At 43.2% G+C, this 12,849-nt stretch overlaps 1 protein-coding gene across 1 annotated transcript in view; it reads left to right on the top strand.

Annotated features, from left to right (window-relative positions):
• The window catches only part of LOC311046099 (collagen alpha-1(XI) chain-like), a 135,426-nt gene that overhangs the window by 105,749 nt on the left and 16,828 nt on the right, over window positions 1–12,849 (top strand). The window contains exons 47-54 of the mRNA XM_084058223.1: window positions 4,231–4,284; window positions 4,833–4,886; window positions 5,165–5,218; window positions 7,038–7,091; window positions 9,135–9,242; window positions 10,193–10,246; window positions 10,799–10,852; window positions 12,274–12,327. Of these exons, the coding sequence (XP_083914349.1) occupies window positions 4,231–4,284; window positions 4,833–4,886; window positions 5,165–5,218; window positions 7,038–7,091; window positions 9,135–9,242; window positions 10,193–10,246; window positions 10,799–10,852; window positions 12,274–12,327 (486 nt within the window). The remainder of the gene's footprint in view (window positions 1–4,230; window positions 4,285–4,832; window positions 4,887–5,164; window positions 5,219–7,037; window positions 7,092–9,134; window positions 9,243–10,192; window positions 10,247–10,798; window positions 10,853–12,273; window positions 12,328–12,849) is intronic.

A 12,849-nucleotide genomic window follows, 5' to 3' on the forward strand; every position in this document is an offset into this window, starting at 1 on the left:
CCACACACGGAGTCTTTTCGGTTTTACGTTATTGTGGGGAAAGCTTTTGCTGAAAATAACCGATATTGTCGATCGGTTATTTTCAGCAAAAGCTTTGCCCACAATACTGATGCTGGCGTTTAAGTGGTTAATCAACCTACGAAATGTCACAAGCACACTTTCACGTGCTTGTACACACACACACACACACACACACACACACACACACACACACACACACACACACACACACACACACACACACACACACACACACACACACACACTCGCACGCATGTGTGCACACACACACACACACACACACACACACACACACACACACACACACACACACACACACACACACACATACACACACACACTCTCTCTCTCACCCTCTCTCTCTCCCTCTATCTATTTCTGTGTTTCTCAACGCTCTGCAATCGGATCACGTTAAACACAGCCGTAGACGTGCCGTGCGTGTTGCTTCCCGACTGTCAAAGCCCCCCCCCACCCCCACACCCTTTCATCCGCTCCTCCCATTAGCCCAGGCTACAGCGTAAGATTCCATCTCTCCTTCATCATTTACATTAAAGAGCATAACTCACTCAGGCAGCATGCTATTATATTCTGGAGCTGTATTTTGTGAATAATGCTCAGTTTGCATCGCCCCAGGGGGTATAATGTTAATAATACGTACCCCCCCGCCCCCCCCCCCTCCTTCCAGCTGCTCTCCCCCCAAGCACAGACGGGTAAAAAAAAAGAGATCTATCCAAATCCAATGCTTGCGCTTTTGCATGTTGGCATTTTGCCGCGGCGTTAATGGTAGGAAACCCACCGTTGGTCTCCTCCAGTCACACTTTATCATGATCATGCAGTGATCCCCCCCCACACACCCCCCACACCACCACCACCGTTCACCCCACAGACCCTGGATAAGAGACAAGCTGCTGTCAGGGTTGTCGTGTTTTTTTTCATTTTATTTATTTATTTATAGCCCCTCCAGCAGCGTAATTAGGAACTTGCTCCTCGGTATATTATCCCTCCAAGAGAGCAAGTTCCTGAAGGCGTTTCACCGCAGGGGTCAAAACACTGCCGCTGCCAGGAGTGATGCCACTGGCACAAGTACTCTCCTCACCCTCGCTCTCTCCCTCGCCCCCCCCCCCCCCCCCCCCCCCCCCCCCCCCCCAACCACTCAGACCATAACGCCTCACGGCGGCTCTGCCCAGAAGTCCACTGGGATCCATAATAATGCTTTTGCCGAAAGTCGTGACGGTATACTCGGCAGCCGAGTTCGTCCGGTAGCTCATTCAAAGAAAAAGTTCCCACACACACTGCTTATAATTACTTCACAAAGATGTTCACAAGAGCACGGCGGACGTGTGTTTAGGTGATGTTCTCTTTTTTTTCTCCGATAAACACACCCTCTTGCATTGTATTCTTAACCCATTAAGACCTGAAGCCGATTCTACATGTCTCCTCAATCCCAACAGTTTTCTGAAAAACGTATGTTTCTATATCAGTAATGCCCAAACTTTTTCATGTCAAGGACCCCCAAAATTATATGTATTTGGCCGCCGACCCCATCTCAAAATATTCTGTTCCAGGGACCCCCAGAAGCAAAGATTTGAGTTGAAATGTTCGCTTTAAAACAATATATATTCCAAGATTTGCACACATTTTCACAATTTCTCAAAAATAGCCAAAGCTCAAATCAAAAAATGAAACGGATGCGTCCCAGGTCTTAATGGGTTAATGCACCGCTAACCCCGAATCTGCCACAGAGTCTACCGTCCCACCCCGCCAGTTGGCACAGAGAGGAGAAGCTGAGGACAAAGTTAATTCAACTAAACAAGCTCAAATTGAAGAAACTTGCTTCGGTCGCAGTGAATACAGAAGCCGACACGCACTTTTGAAATGTCCTGCAGCCAATTATCCATTTATCCCGGCGACTCAGTGAGGATGAAATTAGAGCTAAGCCCCCCCCAGTGGTCAATGAGGCCAGATAACGTTGTTATTAAGTGCAATTGACTTTTAATTGGGCATAATGCACTCCGTCTCCAGTCTTTTAATTATGTTTGGTCGAACTGCCCTTCAATAGATGGCAGCGGCCTGTGCGAGCTCAGCTCTTCAATGCAATTATCTGTGGCATTAATGATTTTTGACCGAGCGCAGGAAGGAATAGCTCTGATTTGAAAGCCCTCCGACAAGTCGCACAGGGGTCTGTTTGCAGTGGTATGCATGGGAGTGGTGAATTCTTCCGATTAAGAGGTCAAAGTGTGGACACGGAGGAGGGTAAATATCAGATTTGATTGCAGCGGTGCGTCGTCGGGCCTCCAGGCTAGTGCGCGGAAGTGCCAAGGCATAAGCAAACATTTATCGATCCGCTCAGTTCTAATGCCTTTCATTTAAATGCCAGAGGAGAGGGCCCCTCAGAGGTCCTGTGTGTGTGTGTGTGTGTGTGTGTGTGTGTGTGTGTGTGTGTGTGTGTGTGTGTGTGTGTGTGTGTGTGTGTGTGTGTGTGTGTGTGTGTGTGTGTGTGTGTGTGTGTGTTTGTATTATTATACTTGCGAGGACCAAGTATAGTAGAATTTGAAGAAATATACATTGTGAGGACCGTTTTCCTGGTCCTCACAAGACAAATGGTTGTTGTATAGTTAAAAAAAAAAACTTTTTTAGAGATACGTTTACAATTAGAAAAACATTCAGGTCAGGATTAGACACTTAGGTGTCTTAGAGGTTAGGTTTAGGGATTGGAATTAGAGTTCAACATGATTTATACTTAGTTGCGCGCCAGTGTCATGCACCGAAAAAATAGCTGATCTATAAGCTCACAACGCGTCGCAGCGCGACGCGTTGTGGGCTTGTAGATCTGCTGTTTTTCGGCTTTAGGCTTACGGTTAAAAATGGCAATTATAATTTTTTAATGGCATCCATAACATGGCTGTCCTAAAGTGTTGATGTCCTCACAAGTATAGTAATACAAACGTGTGTGTGTGTGTGTGTGTGTGTGTGTGTGTGCGCGCGCGCAAGCCTTTTTAGATTAGCGTGTGAATGCGTGCATGTGTGCACACACATATACATACATACATGCATGCGTGTATACTTGCGTGTGTATGTTAGAAGCCCATGTTTCCTCAGACAGACATGATCTCTTCCTGTCTGTTCTCGTGTTCCAACAAGATAACATGACTTCAACACCAGCCCACCGAGCCGGCCTTCATTATTCATACACATACTGTACATTGATTTGATGGTCAATTAATTTCTTCCCCTTCATACGGCCAACACACTTTATTACGTACGTGCCTGCCTCGCTCATTTTTTATTTATAAATTAGCCCTCTCACCCATCCTAGACATATAGTAAATCAAGAAAATGGCAGAAATTGCTCATATATAACCACTGTGACTGATCTGCCTGTCGTTTTGGTTTCACACTAACTTATCATAACCGGTGTCTCACGCCCACCCATTGATTAAACTCGCCCCGTAGAGCGCGAGTAACCCGACAAATAATAACCGCAATTATGCTGGGACACAATAAACCACAATAACGTGGGAGCTTTCTGATTGTATTTTGTATACATCACTTAATTTGCAATCAGTCGTATGGCGGCGATGTGTGCCAAAAATAGCAGATCTACAAGCTAACATCACGTTGCATTGTTTCATGAGTTGTGAGCATGTAGATCTGCTATTCTTGGTGCGTGACACCTTCGTACCACAGACTAAAATCAGGCTTTAGTATTCTTGAAGAAGTTGTTGTTCAAGTTGTGTTCAAAACCGTATTTCAGCCACACACGACTGCATGCCCCCAAAAACTGCACCCTTGCTGATGGATGGAGCCCCCACCTCTGTAATTTACATAGTCTGATTACACCTCGCCTCCACCTCCTCCCTTTTAATTACTATAGGTGTTCGTTTTGACTAATAGTGTGTTTACGCTGACAGGATCCCCCCATCCCGCAGTAATTGATTCTCTCCTCCGTGATGCGTTCCATACTATAGCCCCCCCACCACCACCATCCCCACTACCCCACCCACCCACAAACCCCTCCCTCCGCTCTGCAACTCATATTCTCTCAGCACGCCGCGTCGTCAACGACGGCCCTTGTGGTGGAAGTGTTATTTATGGCACAGCGGGTTCACCTCTAATGTGCAGTTTGATGTGTTGCCTGAGATTACCACTTTTTGTTGTTTGCTGAGCTCTAACGAGCTCTCTCTCTCTCTCTCTCTCTCTCTCTCTCAGGGTCTGCCCGGCCCACCAGGCGAGAAGGGAGAGAACGGTGACGTCGGCCCCATGGTGAGTGGGAACACAACCTGTTCAGGTGTCAACAGAAGCAGCTACCCTCGTTATAGACATTAACCACTTAAGCCTTATTTTAAGCTTTAACTATTTTTCACTTGATATCAAAACATTTCTGATCTATTTTAGGTATTTTTGAAACATTTTGAAAATTGTTGACGATTTGGAAAACATACAACTCATCAGGGCCAATTTTCTCACCATTTTGGCCAATGGTGCATGCATAATGCATATTTGGTGTTTTTGAACTCTACGGAGGACCTATCGTTATTCAGATACATATTTTAGCTGGTATATACAGTAATCTTCAAAGTGACAGGAAATGTTTGGATTCAAACACCTCTTTGAATTTATCACCCTGCAGTCTGTGGCTTCATAAAGCAGGTTGTACGAGGTTAAAATTAGATTATAATAAGCCAATTAAAACAGGAAAAGAATATCTAGGGAAAGAAATGTAATGCAGCCTTAAAAGTTAATGTTTCAAAAACATGCTTTTATTCTAACAACCCTGACTTTGACATTAAAACGGTCTCTTCATCGTACAGGGTCCTCCTGGTCCCCCAGGTCCCCGAGGCCCTCAGGGTTCCAGTGGAGCTGATGTAAGTGCTAATTTTGCTTTGATATTATGCAACAAAATCCACACTCCCGACTTTCCTTTCCTTCCCTTACATTGTACATTTAAACTTTAGTGTCATGTATGTTTTATGTGTATGATATAATATAAGCATTTTGTCCACTAGTTTTTGTCCATTTTGTCCACTAGTTACTACGCCACTGTTACAGATAACATTGACTTGTGTTGTACGACCACTGAGGTATTATGTATGCTTTGAATATCTGACTTGTAGCTTATTGTTTGACTGGGTTTCATACACAGGGAGCACAAGGACCCCCAGGTGGTGTTGGTTCTCCAGGAGGCAACGGAGAGAAGGTAAGAACACTGTACTGTACATCAAGGGTTCCCAAACTTTTCAGGCAGCGACCCCCTAAAATGATCATATTTGAACTGGGGACCCCCCAAAATAATCTTGGGACGCCCCCCACCCTGACAAGCAATTGGAATTGTAGGCATTACATTTAGTTTGACTCGATTCCACAGATAAACATTGTGAAAATAGCCGAACTACAAGCTCACAACGCCTCGTGCTACGAGGCGTTGTGAGCTTTCTTACGTAATATTTGACTATTTGGCCAATTTAGTATTAAAAAGGCCTTACAAGTCATTCAATTGTAACTTTAGAAATGTGCAGATACCCTGTATACACTTATACTGTATGTTGGTTTGTTTACTGTTGAGTGAGAAAACAATGTTGCACATCAAGCTAATCATCTGGGGACCCCCCCAAAATGAATTGGGGACCCCCAGTTTGGGAACCATTGCTGTACATCATACATGACAAGTTAGATCAGAGCAGGAACACTGTGTTGATTTCAGAATAGCATGGAAAATGGACTGTCCCTAGTAGAACATGGACTGTCCCTAGTAGAACGTGGACTGTAGTTAATAGAACATGAACTGTTCCCAGTAGAACATGTGCAGGAAAAGCCCACCCTCTCGAAGGTGTGGTCAGAAGCACATGGGCCTTTGAGCACATTTAATAACTCACTGCATTGCAGGAGTCATCATCAAATATAAAGCTTTTTCACTTTTTATATTAGTTAACCACAAAAAAAAACGTAAGGGAAGGTCTTCCAAACTGGTCCCAAAATAATGTCAAGTAGGATGCCCCTTGAACGCAACAAAATATGTATTAGTGCTGTTAGAGCAGTGCACAGAGTTCAAGTTAAGAAGCCAGGACCACAGTAGGTTGTCGACATACAGTACAAGCAGCATTGCCAGCACGTTTCATTGAACACAGAAAAGCCTCTAGCTAACCACTTCATAGAACATGGCCATGCTGCCTCTGATCTAAGGCTACATACAGTATGTTCAAAATGGCTGCCCAAATCAAGGTTTTTTTGATGATAGCTGTCTGAACAGAAAACAAAGAAACAAACGTGGAAACAGATTTTTGCTTATCAGGCTTGAACCACATTTGTAGGTGGTTTGAAATGTGATTCAAATCTGAATTCTAAAGATGATCTAAAACTGTCCTTTATGTCATTCGCAACATGACACAAGGATTATTATTTGATCAAAAACAGCCGATCTGCAAGCTCGCAACGAGACACATCCATGTTCTGAGCTTGTAGATTGCCTACGATACCGTAGGCAATTCACTATTTTCACCAATAATGAAACAAATATAGGAAGAAATAGAGAACAACAGCCTCTGGGAAGAGGGATAAATTACATTTGTTCTAGCACTTTGGGTACAGTGCAGACAAAGCTTGAAGGAATGTACAGGAACAAGTTAATATATAATAAGTCCATCCAGACATAGAAGGTCATGGGTGCAGTGCCAGAGGAAAATGACCAAAATAAAGCTTAAATATAAGGAGGTAAAAGACGGTAAGAACAAAAGTGGGGCAGGACCAGAACATACATACACATACTGTACATACACAGTAGTAGTTCTACTATAATAATTTAGTCAGGTCATCATATCTAATTTCTTGCATGAACTTTCTTATTCATTGATAACTACTGTGTGTTTGTATTATACTTATTATATGGAAACAGCAGCCTCTAAGAATGAACACATTCCATGGTAGCACACCGTTCAGACAGAAGTATTGAACCAGGTTCTCTGATAACACACATTTGTGTGTGTGTGATAATAACTCATGCTCTCGCCGTGCATCCACAGGGAGAGAATGGCGAGTCTGGCAACCCCGGACCACCTGGCGAGCCCGGAACCGGAGTAAGTGTGCTATTAAAACCATGATTTATCGTACGATAACTTGACTATCACTTAAGCATTACAGTGGAGTTATGTTGCTTTGTAAGTAAGCGTTGCCTCTCGCCTGTCTGAAAGGCCCTTTGAAAACAACTCGGAAAAAGGAGATGCTACAACTCTCGTACTTAAAAACAGACTGCCTCGCAGAATACACACACACACACACACACACACACACACACACACACACACACACACACACACACACAGACACACACACGTCATTCATTCCGAGTCATGTTCGGCATTATCCCACCAGGGGCACTCATTTCCATGTGTGAATTATTCCTTTGTGCGTTATTGTGACTGTTTTACTAATCTGCCTTTGAATATCGCTGAGTGCAGCTAATTAAGCTGTGTTTATTATTTGTCACGGGGGGTGTTCAACCCCTGGCTGTTTCAGCGTCTGTATGAAGGTGATGGGTAGCCTCATGCTAACAGCCTGGGGCCCTTTTCTGCAAGATAATTAGCTCAGCCGTGTTTGGACACTTCTAATGTGGACGTGTCATTAGTCTAACCTACTGTACTGAGCTAGCCTCCAGCAGCAGTAGAGTTCGTAATGTTCTCCGGGCTGAATTCGCAGTCAAACACGTTCCGTACAATAAAGTACAACATCTATATGCCTTATAGCATACCATACATACCATAGTGCACTATTTTGTTTTGCATCACCCTGCAATGACTGATGCATACCTGGTCGTGTGTCGTGTCGTGTACATAGAATAGCCAGTCTACAAGCTCATAATGCATTGTGATGCGTGCTGTGCGTTGCGAGCTTGTACGTCAGCTATTTTTGGCACATGACCGAGAATAATCAGCAGGTTTTAAGATGATGTTCCATGTCTTGTACTGCATCAGCCTGTTTCCACAATACATACTACTTGAAATCCATCACAACACCAGCTTGGTGCAATAGAATACCACGCCATCTCTATGTTTCATCTATCATCTTTTGCTTCACAATTTGAATATTATGTACAAATTGCAATGTGTTGCGTCTTCCATACAAATCTGTTACGTTTCCCAAAGCAGTAAACCAAGCTCTGATTCTGCCCAAACCGACAGCTGTGTCATTGATCTGCGGTCTAAGCAGTAGTGGATGGTGACAGGCAGCCAAGGCCATAGAAGTTCATGTTAGCGTGCTATAGTGCAGGGGACAGTAGTCCTCGCCCCTCCCCAGTCCCCATGCCTGAGTCCATTAAGGTCGTATTGACAGGGCCGGCTGCCACTGTGCATCTGTTTACAATGACACACAGACACTGTGTCCCACGGAAGTCTGCCGTCAGTAGGGAAAAGCAGCACCATGTGCAGCGATCGACCACAAAACATCGGCTCAGGAGTGGCCGGTTCGATCCCCTGCTCTGCTCCTGGCTTCGATCGAAGTGTCCTTGAGCAAGACGTTGAACCGCTAACTGTCTGCTCCCGATGAGGGTTGTCGTTGCCATGCATGGCCGCCTCCACCGTCGCTGTGTGTGAATGGATGAATGTACTGTAACACACATTGGAAAAGGCTTTGGTTAAAGGCACTATAGAAATGCAGACCGTTTACAAAATAGTTCTTTGCCGTAATGGGCTGACTAATGATCTCTCTTAAGCACTTGGCTTGTGATTATACTCGCCTGCTGCTGTGAGGCATGGCCTCAGAGCACAGATGAGAATAAAAAAATACAAGAGGAAACAACAAGCATCGCTAACAAGCTCCCTTGTTACCACGAGAGTTGGCAATATCGCACAGTTAGCTATGATTTATGAGATAAACACAGTTGGAACACGTCTTAGAACCGATCGCATTGCTTGACTGGAACGTCTCGCTGTATAACAATCTTTCTCCACTTCTGTCTGTAGAGCGTTGTACAGCTTGTATGAGGACACGATTTCAGTTCGGTACAATTTGATGCGAGTGAGAGTCTCACACTCGAAAACACTTCTCGCTGGTGTCATATTTTAGTCACTTTTCTACACATGCTGATGGTGAAGTTGATGGGTCTTGATGACTTTTTTCCTCAGGGCGGTAGAGGAGAGAACGGAGAGAAGGGAGAATCAGGACCGCCTGGAGCAGCCGGGCCCGCCGGAGCACGAGGACCAGGGGGAGATGACGGTCCCAAGGGTAACCCTGTATGTCAGCTCCCCACATACTCGGCTTCCGCCAATACCAGTTTTATTGCTTCATACTATACACACAGTGTTAAATGCCATAAATCACCATCTAGCCATTAGGGTGGTCACTGTGATGTTGTGTCGGTTAAGACCTGTTACTCTAGACTTATCCATTTAAGCCCTGTATATACTTTGTCATATTGTGAAACTATCTGATCTACTGTACAAGTTCTCAATGTGTCATGATGATGCAACGCATTGTCACCTTGTGGATCTGATATTTTTGCTTAATTATGTATATATTTTAAAGATAAATGTTTTTTGTTTGCCTATAATGAGATACCCATGGTTAAATGTACTCATGTACTCTGCTGACTGATGCCTAATTTGCAGTTTGTGGCACAACCCATTCGACAACATTGTATTTTGTATGTGGGCAAGGGAGGTTTATTTGTATAGCACATTTAAACAACAAGCTAATTCAAAGTGCTTCGCACAAACCTTTAAGCAACACTAAGACACCAGAGCATTAAGACAAAATCAATACAGTTAAAAATAAGAGGAACCTGGGGGGAGAAATCACAGAAGAGAACAAAGTTAGAGTGCAGAAGAAATGGTTAATAATATCAATTTATTTATTTTTGTCAGTCGAAAGGGTCTCTCTCAGCTTGCCTGTTAAGCCATTAAGACCGGGAACACATCCGTGTCATTTTAAGATTTCTTTGGCTATTCAAAAATAGCAGATATACAAGCTCATAGTGCGGCACTCGGTGCCGCGCTATGAGCTTGTATATCTGCTATTTTTGAATAGTGTAAAAATAATGGTTATAGTTCAAATCTAAAATGACACAGATTCCCCGGATTGAATGGGTTAACTGTCTCAATGAAACAAGCACACATGTGCTGAATACTGTACCGTCATCAATACTAAACGCTGTGTCAATGATGGACTCGCTTTGTGTCTGCAGGGCCCCGTCGGCTTCCCCGGAGACCCCGGACCCCCTGGTGAACCCGGTGCCGGTGTAAGTGCTTTTTAATTGAACATGAATTCCGCCTGAATGTTTCCCCCGTTGAGTTTCCTAGAGAGGTTGAGGTTTATACACTACTGTGCCAGTACTATTATACTTCTTAATGGAAATTTGCATTGATCTGATTATGCATGCACAGTATCTGTAATTGGACTGTAAAGTTAGTGGTAATAATGAACAGATACAGTATACACTGTAAAGACGTCTTCTTATATTCTGGTATTTGTACCTTTTAGTTCAGTACAGCATAGCCGTGCCACGCAGTGCTTCTCAACTGCTGGGTCACGGCCCTCGCTGTGAGACATTCTCACAGGGTTCCGTAATAAGAACTGCGCAGATGGCAAAACTGCTCAAAGTGCTAACACACTGTTAAATCCTCAGTGTCAATTGAACTCCGAGAGTGTACTGTAAAATGTGGTTTCAAACGTGTACACTCTCGGAGTTACAGACCCGTGAAGGATCCAATGTTGTTCCCGATCTATCAATCATTTTGACTGAGCGAGTCCAGGGGTGGAATAACCTACTCTGCTCTGCATTTATCTTCAGGGCGTTGATGGACTACCAGGAGACAAAGGAGATGATGGAGACGCCGGAGCGCCTGTGAGTGTTCTGTCATTTTCATCCTCTGAGTACACGAGAAACTGTCAGCAAAACAAATAGAGAACGTCCCACATCACTTCTCTGAAGGCAGCGCCCGTTTAAACCGGAGAACCTTGTTTAACCCCTGTCCCCGCCCACCTTCCCCTTCTAACATCCTCCTAGACAGATTTATATGATGTACACTAGAGCTGTTGATTCAATTCGGGCACAATAATAAGCACGCGGGATCGATTCTCCAGATTGTGTCGAGGAAAAAGAAAAAGGCATGTTGACTCAGAGTGTATTCTTGTCAACGGGCGGGCCAGGGAGAGTGGCAGTATTATTATTATACAATACATAATGCATAAACACATCACGCCTGTGATGAATCATTCTTGTATAGAAAAGGCCCAGAATAGGTTGAACGTTGAACTCCACCACGTCAGTTTGCTTTCTATTCAGTCGGTTACGGAGGAGGACTTTCTCCAACAACAACAACAACAAAATAAGTTAAAAAAACGTGGGAATCCAACATGAGCTTCATAGTCTCAAAATCACTGACAAGCTATGAAGGATTTACCATTAAAGCCTTAACCCATTAAGACCTGAGGCGATTCTTAATTTTTTTTCTAAATCCTAACATTTTTTTGAAAAAAATAAAAAAAAAAAATGTTCAAGATTTTTCAAAAAATAGCAGATCTACAAGCTCATAGTGTGGCACTCGGTGCCGCGCTATGAGCTTGTATATCTGCTATTTTTCAGAGAGGTTATTACCCTTATGAGCTTCAGGCAGTAGGTATCCTTCCCAACACCAGGGTGTACTGTAAATGTCTCAGTGGAAGAGAAGGGAGACCATGCAGTTATACTGGATTAACATACCCTACCATACAGATTGGTTAAAATAATGTTTTATTCATTAAAATAAGTTCCAGACTGCAGCTTTAGAGTCTGATTACTTATGATCCTAGATTACTATTTCTATGCAATTGATGTATTACCTTGTGTTGTCATTGCGTACTGTAAATCGCTCTGGATTAACAGTGTCTGCTAAATGCATACATTGTAAATTGTAATGCTATTTGGTTTTTTTAGAATCAAGTGAATTGAACTGAGCACCAAACACTGATTGAAGTATATTTTTAAATAACGAAAATCAGGAGTTACTGAATGAGAGATCAAAGATGAATATCGAAGTCTCATGTATTTGAAAATGTCTAAATGAATGCACTTACAGTATATAGTCTATAAAACCTACATATTGTTTTGACAATCTTGGACTTTACTTACTGACCATCATTTAAACAAGTATACATTATGTTGTTTGAATGAATGTTTTTTGTAAGAGTGTGTGTTTGTCTCATACTACTGTAGAACAAAGCTCTGTGTTGTCATTTTGTTGTCAGTTGGAAGTGAGTGTAATTGTTGTAACTGTTCTGCTGTAGGGTCCCGCTGGTCCATCCGGAGAGGCTGGAGTCCCTGGTCCTCCTGGCAAACGGGTGAGTAGAGTACATGTCCAAAGTGATGAATGGGGGGGCAACTTGTGTTGATGTCATTGGAGACACTTTCCACTTATACTTTTTTTTTGTATCTCAAAGGCATTTCTGTAATGTCTAGTTACCTGTTAGATAGATACTATAGACAGACAGACAGACAGACAGACCTGGAGTATACAGTAGTAGAAATAAGACAAAAAATACTAAACGAAAATATATGCAAAGTCTGGTCTGGCCATCTGAAATTGGATAATGCATTATGAGCTATTAACAGATATAAATATACATTTAGACAAAGTATGAATGAACAACCTGGGATGTACAGTCAATGTTACAGTGCGATGCAATCTATCAACGGTAAAATATTTATGCCGTTTAGCCGTAAACTGTTACCGGTACGGTAGTGGTGCATCATTTGATTTGTCTTGCTATAATCTGCACACGAATGGACACAAAAGATGCCAGATAAAAATGATTTCCTTTGACTGGCTATCTGTCCACACCGGGAAGGTCTCTGTAAATAGA

Source organism: Gymnoscopelus microlampas (genome assembly GCF_963454915.1).
Source record: "Gymnoscopelus microlampas genome assembly, chromosome: 5".
Lineage (NCBI taxonomy): Eukaryota > Metazoa > Chordata > Actinopteri > Myctophiformes > Myctophidae > Gymnoscopelus > Gymnoscopelus microlampas.